The following is a 20,259-nucleotide window of genomic DNA, read 5'->3' as shown; positions in this document are numbered from 1 at the left end:
AAAAATTCATTGTTTTTAATATTTGGGACATGTATTTTTACTCTCAATTTCAATCTCGTAATTGGGTAATTTTATCTATAAAATCAGTTTTCAGAAACAGTATTAATCAAATGAGATTTTGGAAATCAATTTATATAATCCGATTTTAATAATCCATAATCAGAATCAAGAATCGGGTTCTACAAGCTTCATCAAACGCATAACCCAAAAATTGATTTGGATTCTGGCTTTTGGCGGGAACCTGCAAATCGCGTTTATACGAAGCTTGAAATTTCTTTTGGGGAGCTGAAAACGGCGTACGGCGTGTTGAAATGTTTAATATGCCCCTCAACATTCTTCAATATTCACTAATTGTCCCAGCTCTAATATTCGACTCAAGAGTGAAGAAAGAGTTTCTCATCATCAAACCCTAAAAATCGAAGGCTGTTCTCATCTCTCATCTCTATTCGTCAGTGATTTTGGATCTAGGTACGTTTTCGATCACTAATTTCGTTCCATTAATGGCGTCTGCAAGTTCATCTTTTGATCTCTGAAAATTTCATTTTGTTAAATCCAGTAATAACGGTAAATTGTTACTGGAACAATTTTTCTCGAGCTTATTTTCAGTGATTTAGAATGGGGAGCATTATGATCTGTTATAGATTGAGCAAAAAAATTGATTTAGTGGTTTATATTTCAAAGCATTTTCTTCTTGTTTCTCTGTTATAGTTTAGATTGGCATCACTTTTCAGTTTCAACATTTATAAACGGATTCAAAGTCATGAAGGAACACATTAGGTCCTTTAATTGTTCCTAACTGATGAAGAACTTTTTTTTTCCTCCCTAAAAGAACTCATTTGGTTACATTAATTGATATAATTTCTGAACCTCTTGTTATTTATTTATTTCACGAAGACTTTGGAAATAATTCTAAATGTTTGAGGTGATCAATTTAAATTCAAGAGCTTTTAAATACAATAGGAATTGGGTTTCGATCTTTTGCTTTTATGGAGTTACTGTTGTAGTCACTATGGCTGGCTATGTTTGATTCAAATTAGAAAAGAATTATATTTTTCAGAAGAATCTACTACAACAACAACAACAATAACAGCTGAGTTCTTGATTGTCTTACTTGAGTGAGTATTATACGATATTGTTCTTTGAAAACCATTAATTGTCGAATGTGGGGGTGAGGGTTTATATATATTTGGGTTGTGTGGAGTTTGGTAAGTTCAGTGCTTAATTGAGATCCACTTTTCAATATTTATTTTTCTCTATTAGGTTTATTTTTTGGTTCATATTGTATAGTCAAAAACTTAATTTTGTGAATCACCTATTAGATGGCAACTGATCCAAAACTCCCAAAGGAATCATGGACTGCACAATATCACAATTCATAGAAATATTTTCTAATATTATTTATTTTTGCTTGAGCATTAAGAAAAAATATCAATTGGTTTTTTTATTTACGTATAATAGTATTTTGGTCAATTTATCATAATCCGACAGCTACAACTGTTTTAGCAAACAATGATATGAGATTCTGCACACAGTATAATAATTTTCCACCACAATTTGTCAAACATAATTTTGACCGAAAAGATGTTTGTTAGCAATTCTCAACGGCACATAACTGTTCTAAACTCCCTTTACTTCTTGCATGACACGGAACTAGCACAATAATTTTCCTTAAATGACTGAAATACAAATGCTTCTATCATGAAATTGCAAAACATACCTGAGAAATCCATTTCTAGGGTTTTGACTGAGGTCGTCAACTTACTCTCTTTTCACTTCTTTGTACAGACTGTTTGTTCGAGGATCTGAATAAAAAAGTTTTAGTTTCAAAGATTTGCAGTAAAATGGCGCTTGTGCAACCGCATGGAATTCAAGCAATGCTTAAAGAAGGGCACAAGCATTTTTCAGGACTGGATGAAGCAGTTATCAAGAACATTGATGCTTGCAAGCAGCTCTCTACCATCACTCGTTCTTCTCTCGGTCCCAATGGTATTTTCTATTCGAATCCCTAGGGTTTCGGATGCTTAGGTTCATTTTTTTACTTCATTTCAAAATGATCTGTGATTTGTCATAAATAAATTTTGGGTGTTAATTAATCTGTCTTTTTATCTGTAATGTGTTTGGGACATAGCCCTTGTTCCAGTGGTTTGGACGATGGGGGTTGGTTGCTCGATTATGAATTTAGTTTAGGGTTTCATAGTAAAGCAGCCAAATTACAATATGATGCTGTGACAGTCTTGCTACGAGTGAGAAGCATCTATGGTTCTGACACACATCAACATCAGAAATGTCCCCTACGATGTTAATTTCAATGTTACTTCAGCATTTTCCTATAAAAATACACATGGTTCAGTGGGGGAAAAAGGTTTATAGAATGGAGACAATTTTTTATAGTATTTATTATAAAATATCCAAAAATGAAAACATGAGTAAACTGTGCTTCTTGTTTCCTAATAGAAGATGTTGTGATGGATGAGAAGAAAAACTAGAATACACAATCAGAACTCAATATATTCCTGGGAATCTAGTAATATCTCTAATTGGAGGTAAAATAGAAGAAAGCTGACTCATATGGTTTGGGCGTATACAAAAAAAGACCAATGGAAACAGCATCAAGAATGAGTGTTTTAGTGCACATTGAGTCCTACAAGGGCAAGAGAAGGTCAGAAATGAAGTGGGTGAAATTTTTTTTTTTTTTTGATAGGTAACGAAATTTATTAATAAAGTAGTCAAGAAGACCAACTAGAAAGAGAACAAGGAAATAAAGAAAAAGATTAAGAACAAGCAATACAACAAACCCAATCCCAACGAGCCACAAAATCCTCGAAGAAACCCCCCCTGAACTCAACTAGAAACTTAGACCAAAAGAAGATGCAAGACCAACATGATCGCCTTCGAAGCTCCCGCACCTCTATCTTTGAAGCAACTACTGTTCTGCTCATTTCAGATAACCCACAAAATGGCAAAGGGCAAAAGCCTCCATAGCACCTCTTCGCCCCCCAAAAAGATCTCCCCCATTCTTGCCAGCATTGAAATAAGTCCACTGTGGAAGGAAGACACCCATCCACACTAAATTTCACAAAGGAGTTCCAAATCAGCCACGAGAACACACAATAAATAATGATGTAATCAATGGACTCCTCATTGCTCAAGCAAAGTAAGCAAACATTCGGCTCAAAGACTCCTCTAATCATAAGCTGGTCCGTAGTCAGATTCCTTCTCAACACAACACACCAAATAAAGAAAGCCACCTTAGTTGGAACTTTTTGACCCCACACCTCCTTCACTAGGAACAACTCCAGTGACTCATAAAAGGAAGATACTGAGAAGGTCCCTAACCGACTAACACCCCAACACCGACCGTCATCCACATTCGCAACAAGCCTCACCCCTTCAAGTCCATGGAGCAACAAAGCCACCCCTTTCATCTCCCAATAGTTGATATTTCTTCTAAAGCCAAGATCTCAACCTCCAACTCCTCTATCTATACTAAAAAAGGAGCTGATCGATAACCCCCTCTTAGTTGATAACAAAGCCAATTGAGGAAACCTCGACATAAGGGAGGGCTTACCAAACTAAATGTCTTCCCAAAAATGCACTCTTTCACCCGAGCCAAGAACAAACTTAATTCTCTTATGGAATTCCAGAAGAACTTTAAGGCTACCTTTCCACACACCACAATCAAACGGAATTCTCGAGTCTCTACCCTCCCAACCAAACGACATCTCTTTCAATTTTGCGGTAATCACCTTCTTCCATAAACTATTAATTTCCTCTCTAGACCGCCACAACCATTTCCCTAGCAATGCTTGGTTCATTACCTTCAACCTTCTAGTACCCAACCCCTCTTGCACTTTTGCCTGACAAACTTTTTTCCAACTCACCAAATGAAACTTCCTCTTCCCCTACCATCAAGGTAGTAAGAGATGATGTAGAGGTACACACCTTGACATTATATATTTATTTTGGTAGAGTTAAATAGTGTATTGAATTATATATATATATATATTAAAAGGTTGCTAAGCCTAGATCAAAGACCTGAAAAATTTACACAAGTTATGTAAAGTAGTTAGAGGCTAACCCTAGTTAGACAAAATCGTGGGTTTAATGGTTATCTTATCTTTAAAAAAAGGGAAGTTAATTGTATTGTACCACGTGTACACAATCCTTCTCCGTTTCAAATACTCTACTTAAACAAAAACTCATTAGAGTCTGGCTAGCCTGACTAACTTAAAATCTTACTAAGTGTCGTTGGTCTCACATGGATTACCATATTGGCAATCCAACACCACAACTTTCTAGATTTAATGCAAAAGCGCAGATTAAAAAAGAAAATTCCAAAAACAAACAAAAAACTTTTTTGATTTTGACCTAAGAATTTGAAAATAGACAGCTACCGAAGTCTCAAATTTAAAATTAAAATTCAACAATGAAAAATAACTTTTTTTTTTCCAATTTTCTTCCTAAGTTCTTAAATTTTGTCCTCTACAACCCTGTGATATTGGATCATGTTTTGGATGCCACAATTGACACGGTGAGAAAACTTTCCTTACTAACTTAGTAAGGGAAGTCTTTACAACTTCTTAAAACATGGGTTATTCATATCAATAAAAAACCCCTAAAATTGGTAGTTATGATTTTTCTTCTCTAAATAGAAACCTAAAATGTGTAGTTGTGATTTTTTCCTTCTTTGGATTGAAATTTTCGTGAAAATTATTTAAAAAGAAGAAGATTTAGAGGACATGTGTCTTATTTTTGTTACTTTAGCCCAAGCTCTACCTGGACCTTTGGTTCCTATAACCGCATCCCTATATATATATTTGTTTCTGAAGCTGCCACTTAGCTAAGTGGTGGTAAAGAGATTTGATCCCATGACCTAGGTTCAAATCCCCTTGAACCCACCTTCACCTCCATTAACCACTGACCCCTTGCCTGCCTAGAAAAAAAACAACATATTTGTTGCTTATTTGGTTTTCCTTTGTTGCCACATGTGTTCACATATTCTTATATTCTTGTTCTAAAAAGAATTGAATCATGGAAATGATTCGGTTCCTGACCCAGGATAGTTGGATTTCATTTAACTTCTGCTGTTCTTCATTAGTGTGCTTTACCCTTGTTGTTGTTGTTGTTCTAAACACTCCTTGTATTGGTTCGTAATCTCAAAAATAATTGACTTATGTTATTTTTTAATTATTAATCATCTTCAGGCATGAATAAAATGGTCATTAATCATCTTGACAAGCTATTTGTCACAAATGATGCCGCCACCATTGTGAATGAGCTCGAGGTTCAGCATCCTGCAGCCAAGATTCTAGTGTTAGCTGGCAAAGCTCAACAGGAGGAAATTGGTGATGGAGCTAACCTCACTATATCATTTGCTGGGGAGCTTCTCCAAAATGCAGAGGAGCTTATCAGGTCAGGCCTGCACCCAAGTGAAATTATAAGTGGATACACCAAAGCAATCAATAAGGTTTGTTCATTCTTTACTAAGTGATCATAAAAAACAATAACATATATACTTGCCAGTATTTTCTTCTGACGGTATTTCCATGATTATCAGACAATTGAAATTTTTGATGAGTTGGTAGAGAAAGGTTCAGATATAATGGATGTGCGGAACAAGGATCAGGTGGTTTCTCGGATGAAAGCTGCCGTTGCTAGCAAGCAATTTGGTCAAGAAGATATATTGTGTTCTCTTATTGCTGATGTAAGTATGGGTAACTTATCATTAGCACTATTAGTGTCACTACCCCTACAATTACTGGGGTGCAACAGGGGTTCTGAATGCAGACTTTTTCTTCATTTCAGGCATGTATCCAAGTATGTCCCAAGAACCCGGCAAACTTTAATGTGGATAATGTCCGTGTTGCAAAGCTTCTTGGAGGTGGTCTGCACAATAGTTCAATTGTTCAGGGTATGGTCTTAAAAACTGATGCTGTTGGAAGCATAAAGAAAATGGAAAAAGCTAAGGTCTGCACTCAATCCATTTTATTACTTATTTTCATAAATGCTTGATTACTTTATTGGTGTCTATACATGTTGTTAATTCGATTTGATCACTTTGCATGCATTTTAGTATCTTGTCATATCTGTCTTTGCATTTTCTCATGATGATTGGTGAAGGGTTTTGTATGTTTTTCATTGAATGACACTTCCACATCCATTTAAAAGGCTCACTATCAAGGTAAATTGGGATTTTCTGTCTGCTACTTTGATGCATTTTCTCATGATGATGGGTGAAAGGTTTTTTATGTTCTTGAATGACAATTCCACATCCATTTAAAAGGCTCAATATCAAGGTGAATTGGGCTTTTCTGTTTGTGCTACTTTGATTTATTTTTGCCCACTGAATTCAGACAAATTGGTGAATTGGGCTGGGGCATATAGCTGCATCGTCTAATGGGACAATGGATACAGCAGGAAGAGACTAGCAAGATCATTTCTCTAAAATGAAAACCTCAATCTCACAATGTGATATCTATTGTTTGGGTGAGGTTGCTCTCACCATGCCTTGGTAAGGTCCTCCGTTACTATGACTTTGGTGAGTTAGTGACCTTCCCTCATGTAGGCATTGGTTTGTGAGTAAATCTGTTGGTCAAATGATGATGTACTGGTTGTGTCAAACACTCCTGTGCCTGCTGTCAATGATGACACATCCAGAACTCTCTTACTTTTTGGTCGGTCCCAAGGTCCACTTGTACGGAATGCTAGAGATGACACCAAGCATCTGGCTCTAGCGCAGACACACGCCTTCTCTTGCGCTACAAATCCTTTACTCTAGTTTTCCCCTTTCTTAGTCTAGTGTTCCTGTGCATAATGTCAAGTAGCCTTCTTTCCTTCAGGTGTCCACATCGAACATGACATCCAACCACGCATAGCTTTTAAATGCCATTGATGATGTTTCAGGCACCAACAGGGATGCTACGAACTTCTATCTACATTAGTCTCCTACATGGAAAAGGTGAAAACAATACCGCTTTGGCATCCAACAAAAGGCTTATTAGGGGCATACGTTCCATGGCCGTTGCGACACCTAGTTGTTAGAAACCATGACTCTGCTGGGGTTTTGGGTGACTCAGACCATCGAGCATCTGGTCAAGTTCTACTGGTTGTTCATCCGGTGTATGCTGGGTCATTGTTGGTAACACAAATATGGCGTTCGAGTCAAGTGACGTAGTCATGGAATTTTTTATTTTTATTTTTTATAAATAACTTAGTTATGGAATTATAACTAAGCGACTTGGTCATGGTGCTAAAATCTCGGGTTTTATTAGTCAAGGTCCAGGAGCTAGCAACTAGTAGTCATGGTATTAGAACCTAGCAATTGTTAGTTGAAATTAGCGACTATTAGTATGGCATCAGAGCCAAGTGACTTTTAGTCAAGGCTTCGGAGCCCAATGAGTTTTTTCCCCATAGCATTTCCAAGTGATTGTTAATCAATGCATTAGAGCCCAGTGACTGCTAGTCACGATGTTAGAGCCAAGTGACCATTAGTCGAGGTGTTGGGGCTTAGTGACTATTAGTCATGGCATTGGGGCCAAGCGGTTGTTAGCTAAGGTGTTATAGCCTGGCAACTATTAGTCATGACGTCAAGCCGAGTGAGTGTTGGTCAAGTTATTGGAGCCTAGAGACTATTCCAGGGCATTATGGTCAACTACTGTTAGTTGAGACTTCAGAATCAAGCAACTATAAATCATGGCGTTAGAGCCAAGCAATTCTTAGTATAGGCATTGAGTATAGCTTGTGGTGATTGTCAGTCGTGGCGTTGGAGTCTTGTCTTTTTTTTTTGACAAGTGAGCCCGACAACTTTCCATCATGATGTTAGGGCCCTTATGAAGGGTGCAGGATTTCTGTACATATGTGTGCTCTATTCGTCAACAATGATTGACCATCAATGTTGCTTGGGGGACAAGGTGCATTGCATTTTTTGCTTTCGAGGTGAGGGTTATATAACAATTCCTAGGGGCATTTCTTGAAAAGACAACAATTGTCTTCATTGCGGACAGTTTCTCTAGTTATATCATGTGAGCTTTAAATTGTTTTCTCTAACTGCATTTGTTGGCAATCGGCATAGTGACCCTGGTTGCAAACAAATATATAGTTTAAGATGTTTAAGTTTGTCTTCTTAAGTTTTTAACTTATCATTATAATTCTTTTTTACATTTTCTATAATACAATTTTGTTGGTCTATATTGCTATTTTTTTAATTTCTGGACTCAAATACTGATTTTGGCATAGGCTATTGTAGTCTAAAACTCCAAATTGAATTAATGTATGCAGTCCATGCTGGTTGAGCTTTTTACAGACATTGTCTATCCTTGTATGTTTCGTCACTTAAAATCTACTTTCTTCTGATAGACATTTTTTATTGTGAATTTGGGTTGGTAACACCATATAGCTGCATGCGCTGTTTCCTGTTGTGATGGTGAATATAAGTCTTTTTTTCTTTTTTCACTTCTCTAAGGTTTCATGCTAGAAGATTTTATGTTCTGAGTTTTGAGTTCTGATGTTACACCTTAATTGTTTATAAAATATGAATGGAAAATTTTCTGTTTGATCTGGTTTTGAGTTCAAGTTTCAATTCTTATCTGAAAGTATTCTGTCCTTGATGTACTCTTTTGTAGATTGCCGTGTTTGTTGGAGGTGTTGATACGTCTGCAACTGAAACAAAAGGAACTGTTCTAATTCATAGCGCTGATCAGGTTCTTACAAAGTAGCTTTTGTTTTGTGGTTGCTGTTTTAGAAATCCTAATCTGTATCTATTCATGCATGAATGAAGCCTACTTCCTATGCTAATATTTGTCACCCACTTGTTTCTATGGCAGTTATAAAAGTGTATGGCATGTAATATCTTTTGAGTGTAAATCCTAAGTTAAGCTTTTGTAAGAGACATATCGGCAATTCCAATACTGCGGCGTGGCCGTACAAATATTAACTTATGGTCTAACATTTTTTTTTTTTTTTTAAGTATAAATTTTATTGAAAGAAAAATAGAGAGGATGATGACCAAACCAAAACAAGGAAACAAAGAAACAAGAGATGCACCCACAAACAATAAGTGCCATACCAAATCACACATAAGCACTACAAACCCAATCCAATCTCCCCTAAAATCTTTTATAAATACCCCCATAGATTCCTTGAAAATTTTACTCCAAAAAAGGTAAACTCAGAATGGAGATTATGGTGGCCTGACTTATGGTACAACATATCTTCTAGGTGGTAATCTAGTAATTTAAGAATTTGAAGGAAACTTTGAGCTGGTTAGCTACCAAAGTTACTAGATTACATGATTTACGGTTTTAATGTTATTTCATTTGAGAATTTTTTTATAGGAAAAACTAGTTCTACCATATGCAAGTGCCTAGAAGTGTCTATTGTGCCAAGAAGCATTGTTTTGTGTTGTGTTGACACACTGACATGGAACAACTTGGAAATGCGAAGGTGAATATAACATAAATCTTGAGTAAGTGCATCATAGATCTGCAGATTTCTTGCATTTACACATTTAGGACACTAATGTAGCATAAATGTATAGAATACAAGGAAAAATGATGTTTGTATGGACCAACTATCAAATGTGCAAACAATGCCATTTTTCACCAAACAACTTTTCAAAAGAGTCATGTGTATATGGGAATAAAAGTGTACTTGGTACTTCTCATGTGTTAAAATTTCAGTACTGAACAAAAGTGTTCCAAATATTACTGTTGAACTTCTGTTCACCACACATTACTAGAAGAAATTCGATAAAACTCACTTAAATTTGGCAAATTTTACGTGCTATAATATTGATATAGTGGTTTGACTCTGTAAGCTTGTTCGGCAATTGCACATCTTATTCTGCATGTTACATTTATTAATTATGCACCCCTGAGCTGTGAGAGATTATTTTTTGTTCCACCTGACGGTGATGATCTACTTGTGAGGGTTGTTGCCTTACATTTCATTATTGCTTCCTACAGAGGTGAACTGCCAATGCATTTATGTATATCTTCAGCATTAAATGCCTTTTTTTGGCAGGACACCCATGAAATGCTTCATTGATGATAATATGTTTTATTATGTGGGCTTCTTGCAGCTAGAGAACTATGCAAAAACAGAAGAATTGAAAGTTGAGGAGCTTATAAAAGCAGTTGCCGATTCAGGTGCCAAAGTTATTGTTAGTGGAGCAGCAGTTGGAGAGATGGCATTACATTTCTGTGAGCGTTACAAGTAAAAAAAATTATTTTCCACCTCTTTAAATTCCACTTCAAATATCTCTAATGTGCTATTTGTATTCATAGTAGGGCTTATATGCATGGCTAGGAAAGTTGTAGTAATCCTTACTACTAACACAGAAGTCCAATGTTCTCTATGACCATGTGCTACCCGGCCATCATCCATGTGACACAGAAAATGTTTCCTTTGTCTAGGGTCTCTTTGCTCAGTACACGCATATTTGCATAACATATGGGGTCTTTTTCAATTCATGTGTCCAATTCCTGTACGTGTAATATAAGGCTGGGATCCAGAGACTTAAGGAAAGTTGGCATCAAAATTATGAAGTCACATACTTGCGGGGCCTGCAGAAATATTCTAGGGTTGATTTTAGATGAGGATGATCTCCTTGGTGACAAGATCATATTTTACAAAAATCAGTCCCATGTGAAACTTCTAAGCCCATCAAATGTGCATTTAAGTTGTTGCAGATGGTACCATGATACAAACTTTTGATCTTTCGGTTGAAGTGTAGTTACTTCCAAGGAAGCAACTTAGTGATGATAAACTTAATTAACTTAAAGGTGCATTTAAGTTAACGGTAAAAGCAGATGGTCCAACTGTTACCACTTTTTGCCGGTTAGAACATTGCAGTGTGTTGTTTTTTGGTGAGGATGATCTCTACTATCTCCATCTAGGCCCTATGGTTATGTGAGACTTTAGATGGCAACTGACTTTTGTTGAGCACAGCTTCATTCCTGCATTATCTTTTACCACAGTTGGAGAAACACAAAATTGTTTTTTTTTTTTTTTTTTTTTTCAACTTTCGTTACATATTTTGTTTTGGTGGCTGACACAAACAAGCCTGCTAATCCTATAATCTCGCTCACAGGCTCATGGTCTTAAAAATCAGTTCAAAGTTTGAACTGCGACGGTTCTGCCGTACAACTGGTTCTGTAGCTATGGTAAGTATATTGTCACTTGATGTCACCTGAAATCTCTTCAATCCTTTCCTTACATGCTTTTGTAATCTTGGTGACAGTTGAAGCTTAGCCAGCCAAATCCTGATGATTTGGGATATGTGGATTCTATTTCAGTAGAGGAAGTTGGTGGTGTCCGGGTATACTTCTCATAGTTCATCATTGTTAAAGAATTTGCTTACAATCTTGCATTATTTACAGCCTTGACATTGCCAATGAGGTTATGCTTGTTTTTCTTTCTTCCCACAGGTCACTGTTGTGAAAAATGAGGGTGGAAACTCAGTTTGCACTTTGGTTTTACGAGGAAGTACTGATAGTATATTAGACGACCTTGAAAGAGCAGTTGATGATGGTGTGAATACCTACAAGGTATGTTGTGACTTTTTTTTTGTTTTTTTGTTGTTGATGTTATAGTTTTTTTGCACTAAGTTATTCCAGTTTACAAGAAATGGGTTTTTTGGTACTCCAAGATTGTTGTTGGACGACTGAATATCAGCACTTTCTTAACTTGTTTGTCTCAGGCAATGTGCAAGGACAGCCGTATAGTTCCTGGAGCTGCAGCAACTGAAATTGAATTAGCGAGAAAATTGAAGGAGTTTTCTTTTAAAGAAACAGGGTAATTGCTTTTTCTTGTATCTTATCTTTTAATTAAAATGTTGTGCGTTTTAACTGCTCCAACTATTGAAAATAATTCACCTTCCATTATCATGTTGTTGTGTTTGTAGTGTGTATTTCATAAATTAAAACAGTTAAAGGTTTAGACTTGAAAGGACCATCTGTTTGGAAACTGGAAATTGGGTCGGTGGGAACTGAAATTGCAGTTCTCCAAACCAGTATTCGTTGATTTGCAAGGGAACCACGTTCTTCCACTTTTCTGTGATTTGCAAAGTTGGATTTTCCACGATGGATGCCTTTTGTTTTTTTTTTTTTTTGAAAAGTATAATATATTGAAAAAGAAGGGGGGGGGGGGGGGACCTTTTGTTAGGACTACCTCTCATCACTTCATCAAATAGGGCATGATATGTGGCACGTTTTGGTCCAAGGTCCAACTTGATCCATATAATTTTTTATTGGGCTCGGGTCTTCAAATGAGTTCCATTTAGTATATGGGTACGCATTTTGAGAAGTTGGCTCAAGTAAGATTGGGGATGTTATTGTGAAGATCCTCCACAAGGTAGTTAGGTCATGGTGCAGGTCCAGGAATTTCTGGTGTTGATTTGATCCTTATTATAAGATCCTATTTAAAGTGGTTTAAGTACATGATGATCTAACCCCATATTCATGGAATGCATGTGAATCACAAGCAAGTTTGGATTTGATGATATGGATCCCTCTGATCAAGTGCTATGTGGTCGATGCATCCCGATCAAATTAAAAGAGAAAATTCTGTAAGATACTACTAAGACTGGCACTGCTTTATGGAGCTGAATGTTGGGTGATCAAGAAGGCACATGTTCCTATAGTGAGCATACAGATATGATGATGTTGACATGGGTGAGTGGAAAGAAAAAAAAAAAAAAGGTTAGAAATAAACAAATTCACATCTTCATCATAGTTGTTTCTTTGTGTCCTGTGGTTCTTTGTATCTTAAGTTGATAATATCAAACCATCTTTTTTGGTATATGTTCCTTCACCTATTCAAGCAAATGTCTTTGTTAACAAGTTGGGACCTTGAAAGATGTTTTCCTTCCTCTTAAGAAATATAGGTTTTCCAATGCTGATCAAAGTAACCACTCTCATTACTCTTTGGCATCATAGTTGCATCTTTGGGTTTTCACTCTATTGTGTCAATGAAAATAACTGAAAAATTCCCATGAATGATTTTATGGTGACAGAGACCATCCATGATTTTGGCAACATGTTAGTCAAAAGATTTACTTGAGAATGGCTGCAGATCTTGTTAGGATTATATCAACTCTTCTAATTGCAGGTTGGATCAACATGCTATTTTGAAATTCGCTGAAAGCTTTGAGATGGTACCTAAAACCCTGGCTGAGAATGCGGGGCTCAATGCAATGGAAATTATATCTTCCCTATATGCTGAACATGCGGCTGGAAATACCAAAGTGGGTATCGACTTGGAGGAGGGTGTCTGCAAGGATGTGACGACCATGAATATCTGGGACCTGCATATCACAAAGTGAGTTGCTTTCATCGTCAATACAATATTCATGTATCTCGTCCATCTTTCTTTTGTTTTGAAAAATAAAAAAACTATTTTTATTTAAATGAATAACTTAAGTTGTTTTGGATTCCACAGTGAACACTTTTTTTTTTTTTCCTTACGTTTTTACTTTTTTGATAAGTAAAATTTCATAAATAAAAGGAAGTTGAGATGACCAATCAGATACAACGTCCATGTGACACACCCCCCAACCTCAACAACACTACTCTACAAAGATGTTACAGACCCAATCCTAGAAGTCTTGAAAGAAATGTACCTTTGAATTCTATAAACAGCTTGCACCAAAAGTAGAGAGCTTAAAATCAAAATGATAATGTCCTGCAGTGAATGCTTCCTATTCTTGAAGATGTGGCAATTCCTCTCCTTCCAAATTCCCCGACAAATGGCAAACTACTCTTCTATTCGTTCTTGATTTAGTCGTTTTTTAGTTAGATTGTTCTTGCAGTCACCAATCAGTTCTGTTAATTTCTATAAATATTCTACCTAATCATTGATATGTGAAGCCTGGTGAGCACTAGACATTATGGTTCCACAGCTTATCAAGAGCAACATATGTTAACTTAACACGAGCCTTGTAATTAAGCATGTTGTGGAAAGAAGGAAGCAGCATATTGTAGTAATTTATAAAGAACGTATAGACTATTCCGTTGATTTAGAGTGGACTATAGTACGTCCATTATTTGTCCTCCTTGTGTACAATTGAGTTATTAATTCCCAAAACTGATCATAAAGAAAATTGGCTTCACAGGTTTTTTGCTCTCAAATATGCTGCAGATGCTGTCTGCACTGTACTTCGGGTAGACCAGGTTAGTGTGACAGTTGATGCTCACTTTACTAATACATCGAAAGCATCTAGATGTTAATGATGCGGAAAGTTAAAGCCCTGATATATTTGGGGTCGTAACATACTATCTATTCGACATACATTTAATTCTCTTAATTTTGTATTAATAAAACTAGGATAATTATTTTTGTGGGCACAATGTGTTTTAATGGTTGCAGATCATAATGGCGAAACAAGCAGGAGGACCAAGGAGAGATAAGCCTGCAGGGATGGATGAGGAGGACTAGTCTCTTGCATCACGGTCTTGGTAGTAAATCAACGGACAGATTCGACCATTTTGTGAAACTGTCATTTTGTTTTTTGGGAGTGTTTCTAGACTTGGCAAAGGAAAATTTTGATTTATCTCAGCGACTAAGCACCATTTTGTACATGAAGATGTTTCATAATTTGCTGGAAGATTTAATTACTGATTTGCAAGTAATGGGAGGTGAGGGGAGTCTCTTAATCCCATTTTCATTCCCAGTTGGGAAGACAGGCAGGCCACCCAAGATTGGTGATGATATCTGCTCAACAAGATTTATAATCCCTTTCTTGATGCGACTTTGATAATATTATTTGTGGTTATGTCAAGTTTTAGCTCTTCTGATAATTGTTTAGATAGAATTGAATGGAGGAACAAGATTTGATCAGCGGAGTCACCCTTATGTAGGATATATGACCCACCAAATTTATGGAAAAAGTTGTGTAAATTTCGAGTTTGACTCGTCCGATATTTCGGAATTGTCAGTTGAGTAAATTGTTTTTTTGTGTGTTTTAGAAGCTTATCATCTTATATAATTAAATATAGATTGTGATTAAATATATATTAATCCATCTTATAACAAGAAAAAAATTAGTTACTTAACTTGTAAATATAATAATATTAAATACATTTTTAAATTGATTTAAATGGTGTGACTTGTCCAAATTAGTAAAACTTGGGTTGGCAACTTGGTATCGATCCATTGAGAATGTGGGAGGACAATTGAGAGGAGATTTCAAAAAATCCGTGAATTAGGCCGTATTAACACCCCAAAAATCCATCTTAGACCTTCAATCCTAGTGTGAAATCCTTGATTTATTTTGTGAAAAGATAGATTTCATTCTTAGTGAAAAAAGCTTCTATCTTCTTTTCCAAACTGCATTTGTGTTTGGATTGTCACCCTATTCTAATGATCATGACGATGTTCACAAAATCGTGTTTTGTATTAATGAAGGTCACTATGAATTCTTCGTCATGCCTTTTGGGACTTCCCTTGAAAATCCAAACCCCTTCTCTATTTTCTTCCTTGAAAACTTCCCAAATCCCTTTAGGGTATGTTTGATTGCACATGGAAAATAGGGTGGAAAATCAATTTCCGTGGAAAATGACATTTTTCAAGTGTTTGATTACACATGGAAATGGAAATTCATTTTCCACCTCATTCAAAAAGTCTACTAAATCATGGATTTCACTTTCCCACCCATATTTTCCATCCTCAATTCTTCCCTACCACCACCACTACCACCACCACCACCACCACCACCATTACACTAACCTTGCCGTCACCGCTGTCATCATCTCCGTCACCGCCGTCGTCATCTCCATCGTTATCGTCACCATCGCCGTCACCGTCACCGTCGGCTCCGTTTCCGACCACCTTCTTTCTCTCTCTCTCTCTCTCTCTTTCTCTCTTCTTCTTCTTCTTCTTCTTCTTCTTCTCCATGACTCACTTCCTTTGGCACCACCACCACTACCACGTTTTCCCCCCATCTTCCTCACTTACCTCCGTTGTTGCCACCGCTACCGTCTCCGTCGCCACCACCGCCGCGACATCCTCCCCCTTTCCTCTTCCTTGTCATCTTCTTCTTCCTCTCCCCTTCCTCTCCTCTTCTTCTTTTTCCTTCTCCACTTCTTCTTTTTTCTCATATTTTTTCCATGATTTTATCCAAGTGAAATTAAACAATGGAATTTGATTTTCCAATCCTACCTATTTTCCACTACTAATTTTTCATGGATTTCAAATTCCATGGAAAGTGACTTTCCACGCAATCAAACATACCCTTAATTTACTTTTCTTGATATCAACGTAGTTGCCCAAAGTTGGGAGTATCATCAGTCTTAGGACCCATATCTTTGAGTGGGATACCATACACTCAAAGTCATAGTCCAATCAACATCATTAAATGAAGAGGAGAAATTTCAGTCTTCCCGATATGCAAATGAAAATTATGGTATCAAGTAAGGGGAGCGTTCAGAGGTCTTAAAGAGAGTCAAACATTTTTCAATATTTGGGTTAGAAGTGTTTTTGGAATGGGCTGATTTTGGTGAGGATGATCTCTATGGTGAGGAGATCATTCTTACAAAAAATCAGCTCATTCTAAAACTTCTAACCCCAATTTACAAGTTGAAGAATCGTGAACCGTCAATTATTTATAAATCACTTTGATGGAGTTTCATAATGGGATGATTTTTTAGGAGGATGATCTTGTCACCATGGTGATCATCCTCATAAAAAATCAGTTCATTATGAAACTTCTAGCCCATATTTTGAAAAATGTTTGGCTTCTTTGGGACCTCTGAATGCTTCTCGTCAAGTAATCCACAAAAACAAGATGCAAAAAAAAAAAAAAAAATCATACTGCATACAAACCAAAAGCTAACGTGTGTATTCTATACTAATGTAATGTGATTCCAAACAAGTAGTAATAAGATCATAGAAAATCATGGATCTAAAGCTAGGCATGAATCATGATCATCATCAAAACTAGGGGTGGAATTAGGATTTTCTTGTAGTAGAGGCAAACTATGATTAGTTGTATAGTTCAAGACCTTGAAGATGAATGATTTAGGGAGAAATTCAACGATTTTTTTGTTAGAAATTTAAGAAAAAAGATATTTAGATCATTTCCAATTATTATATGAGAAGGCCCAGTGAAGAGGTAATGTCATCAACAAAAAATTGTGGGGAGGAGGGGTGGGGAGCAAAAATTGGAGGGAGGTGAGGGAGGGTGTGGGGTCAAATGGGGAGAGTGGTGAGGGAATGGGGATAAATGGGCCATGTAATTAGTTGAAAATATAGGGGTGTCACAAAGTTTTGTAGGGATAATTGGCCCCACCAACTCCTTATTAGCTCCAACCTGACTAAGATAATGACAATGATTGCTTCGTGTATTTCCTAATTTACTATTTCCACTCTTCAATCATATTTATAGATGTCATTACTAAATGTGCACTCCACATATTTTTTCTTGGTTCTATTTATTATAAAGCCACTACTTTACTTTATTTGCAATAACATAATCAAGCGATTTACTCTAAAATATAACTATTACTTCATATACAGCAATTGTAAACAAATAACTATTTAAAGCTAGTCCTTTAATGTAAACCAATTAAACCTAGAAACTCACAATAACAAATATGTATAATCTAATATAATAAAGAAAAATGTTAGAATGACACAAACGGAGACACAAAGGTGACAAAAATGATGTGATGGCTCGCACATAACTGTAGATGCTTTTTACTCGTATCTTTCAGAAAAGCATTTACAGTAATGTGCGCGATACCACATCATTTTGACACTTTTGTGTCACCCCAGCACAACTCATAAAACACAAACGGTGGGCCATACTATCCTTATTCTCACATAAAGAGGGATTATAATTTAACCTCCAAAAAATCTTAGAGGAAACTTTTAACTTTATTACCATTTCACTTTTTTTTTTTCAAGAATACCCCCTCCAATTTTATTGTTTTTACTTTTCTACATCCCTTTTCAAGAATATCCCTCAAACTTCATTATCTTTTCTTTTCTACTCCCATTGACCCCAAAGAGGATTCCTAGGCCAATAGGCAAGGGCAAACTCTACTAATGAAATATAAGTCAAGACATGGTTTGGTAACCAATCAAATAAGTTGAGTCCTCAATCCAAATCCAATTTGACTTTGTACTAAAATTCGAAATCTAACATATGAAAAATCCAATCCGAACCCAAGCGTAGATGATGTTAGGACCATTAGGTTCGGATCAGGCACTCCAACTCCTGGAGTTGTCAAAGAATTGAGTCGAGATAGGATCAAGGTCGATATGAGATCCCATCGGACTTGGAATCTATCTTAAAAAAAAAAAAATCTTAGTAGACATTGAATCATTCTGACAAACACTGAATTGGACCCTTTTTAAATCCAATTTGATTTGGATCGAATCGAATCCGATTTTATATACAAAATCAAAATGAAGTTCAAATTATTAAAACATAAATACATGATATTATTTAGGTACTTCTCTTATAATTTATCAAATTGAGCCCCAACCAAATTGGTATATGGTTTGATCCATAATCAATTCGATCGATTATCAAATTATATCCTTATCAGAACCCAAACCCGTGATCCAAATCTGAAGTTATCATATTGCAATGGATCGGATTTTGGATCTGATCCAATCCATTTACAGCCTATTTACCCCCGCAGGTTAGGTAAAGAAAATGAACTACTTATGGTAGTCTCAACAGCACACAACCGTTCTAAGCCAACACGACACGGCATTAGCCCAATAATTTTCCTTAAATGACTAACTTACCCTCTCTTTAATAAAAAAATTACAAAATGACCTGAACATAGGTCGTCTCTCCTCAGGGATTCTGTACAATCAGTAGCAGAATAGTTATTTATATCAAGAGTTTATATATATATATATATATATATATATATATATATATATATATATATATATATATATATTATATATATATAATTTTTAAACTTTTTTTATTATTATAGTTTAAAAACTCGACGAACTAGAAACTCATCCGAGTCAACTCGACTTGGTTGGATTTTCCATGACTAAGCTACAAACTCACTGAGCTTACTCGTTGTATCAACAGGGAAACCCCGTCAAGTCAACTTCGGAACTCATACTAGTCCACTAGAAAATTTAAACAATTCGGATAAAAAATTCACCAAGTCCACCAAAATTATTTTTAAAACATATAATTTTGAGAAAATTACACTTTGACCCCCTGTACTTTGATTTAATTCCATTTTGATCTCCTAACATTTTGATAATTATATTTATCTCCCTTATAATTATTTAAATGATTCACTTACCCCTTTTTTGTCAAATTGCCGTCAACTTAATAGTTAAATTCCTTTTATAAAGACCATTTGTTTTTCTTTTTATATAAAATATTACTCTTTTTTATAAACAAAAGTATGCCTATAAAAAAATGATTATTATTTTAAAAATTATTAATTTTAGTAAAAAATAACATAAAAAGAGGATAAAATATATAAACCTAGTCATGAAAGGGAGTTAAGTACAATTATCAAAATGTTAAAGGGTTAAAATGTAATTATGTCAAACTATAGGGGGGCAAAGTGTAATTTATTCTTAAATTTTTTAAACAAGTAAAATCCATTATATATATATATATATAATCTATATATTATATATATGGGAAATGTTCAGCACCCTAAGTTTTACCACACATTTTAACAAACATTTTTTGTCTTACATGGGTTATAAGTTTTGGAATGGGCTGATTTTTGGTGAGGATGATCTCTATGATTAGAAGATCATCCTCCCCAAAAATCAGCCTATTCCGAAATGTTTAGCCCCATGTTTACACGTTGAAAAATTGTAGACCGTCCATTTTTTGTAAACCATTTTTGATGGGGTTAGAAGTTTTGGAATGAGCTGATTTTTGGTGAGGATGATCTCCTCACCATAGAGATCATCCTCACCAAAAATCAGCCCATTCCAAAACTTCTAACCCATGTAAGACAAAACACATTTGTTAAAAGTGTGTGGTAAAACTTAGGGTGCTGAACGGGACCCTATATATATATATATATATATTTTTTTTTTATACTTAGAAATCAATTATCTTATTTTATTTTCAATCCATCAACTTTTAGGTAAGATCTATTCAATTTCATGTTCGATCCATCAATTTAAAATTCTTAATTTTATATTTCTTCAACTTTAAGCTATTAAATAAAGAAAGCTTTTATTGCGAAACCAATTATTTTTTTATTGAGAGGACCCCAAATGTGCCTTAAATTCGTTTTTGGGTATCACATGAAT

At 35.6% G+C, this 20,259-nt stretch overlaps 1 protein-coding gene across 1 annotated transcript; it reads left to right on the top strand.

Annotated features, from left to right (window-relative positions):
- Positions 1-309: 309 nt before the first annotated feature.
- Positions 310-14,965, top strand: LOC147410905 (T-complex protein 1 subunit theta-like). Its single transcript, XM_086441528.1, has 14 exons — positions 310-468; positions 1,786-1,986; positions 5,205-5,467; positions 5,558-5,704; positions 5,806-5,967; positions 8,622-8,699; positions 10,079-10,212; positions 11,090-11,162; positions 11,240-11,317; positions 11,427-11,546; positions 11,699-11,793; positions 13,108-13,317; positions 14,111-14,168; positions 14,365-14,965. Exons 2-14 carry the CDS (start codon positions 1,842-1,844, stop codon positions 14,431-14,433), a joined length of 1,632 nt encoding a protein of 543 aa, XP_086297654.1. The 5' UTR covers positions 310-468; positions 1,786-1,841; the 3' UTR covers positions 14,434-14,965.
- Positions 14,966-20,259: the final 5,294 nt, after the last annotated feature.

The sequence above is a fragment of the Akebia trifoliata genome, chromosome 1 (assembly GCF_017979445.1).
Source record: "Akebia trifoliata isolate Shusen 1 chromosome 1, ASM1797944v1, whole genome shotgun sequence".
Lineage (NCBI taxonomy): Eukaryota > Viridiplantae > Streptophyta > Magnoliopsida > Ranunculales > Lardizabalaceae > Akebia > Akebia trifoliata.
The sequence above is the reverse complement of the archived record's forward strand: the minus strand, read 5'-3'. Positions and strand labels throughout refer to the sequence as shown.

Bases quoted from the DNA above. Each gene is read 5' to 3' on its own strand.
- LOC147410905 (XM_086441528.1), top strand. From the start codon at position 1,842: ATGGCGCTTGTGCAACCGCATGGAATTCAAGCAATGCTTAAAGAAGGG. The intron at 5,968-8,621 runs GTCTGCACTCAA...ACTCTTTTGTAG, and splicing joins AGAAAATGGAAAAAGCTAAG to ATTGCCGTGTTTGTTGGAGG. The intron at 11,318-11,426 runs GTATACTTCTCA...TTCTTCCCACAG, and splicing joins AGGAAGTTGGTGGTGTCCGG to GTCACTGTTGTGAAAAATGA.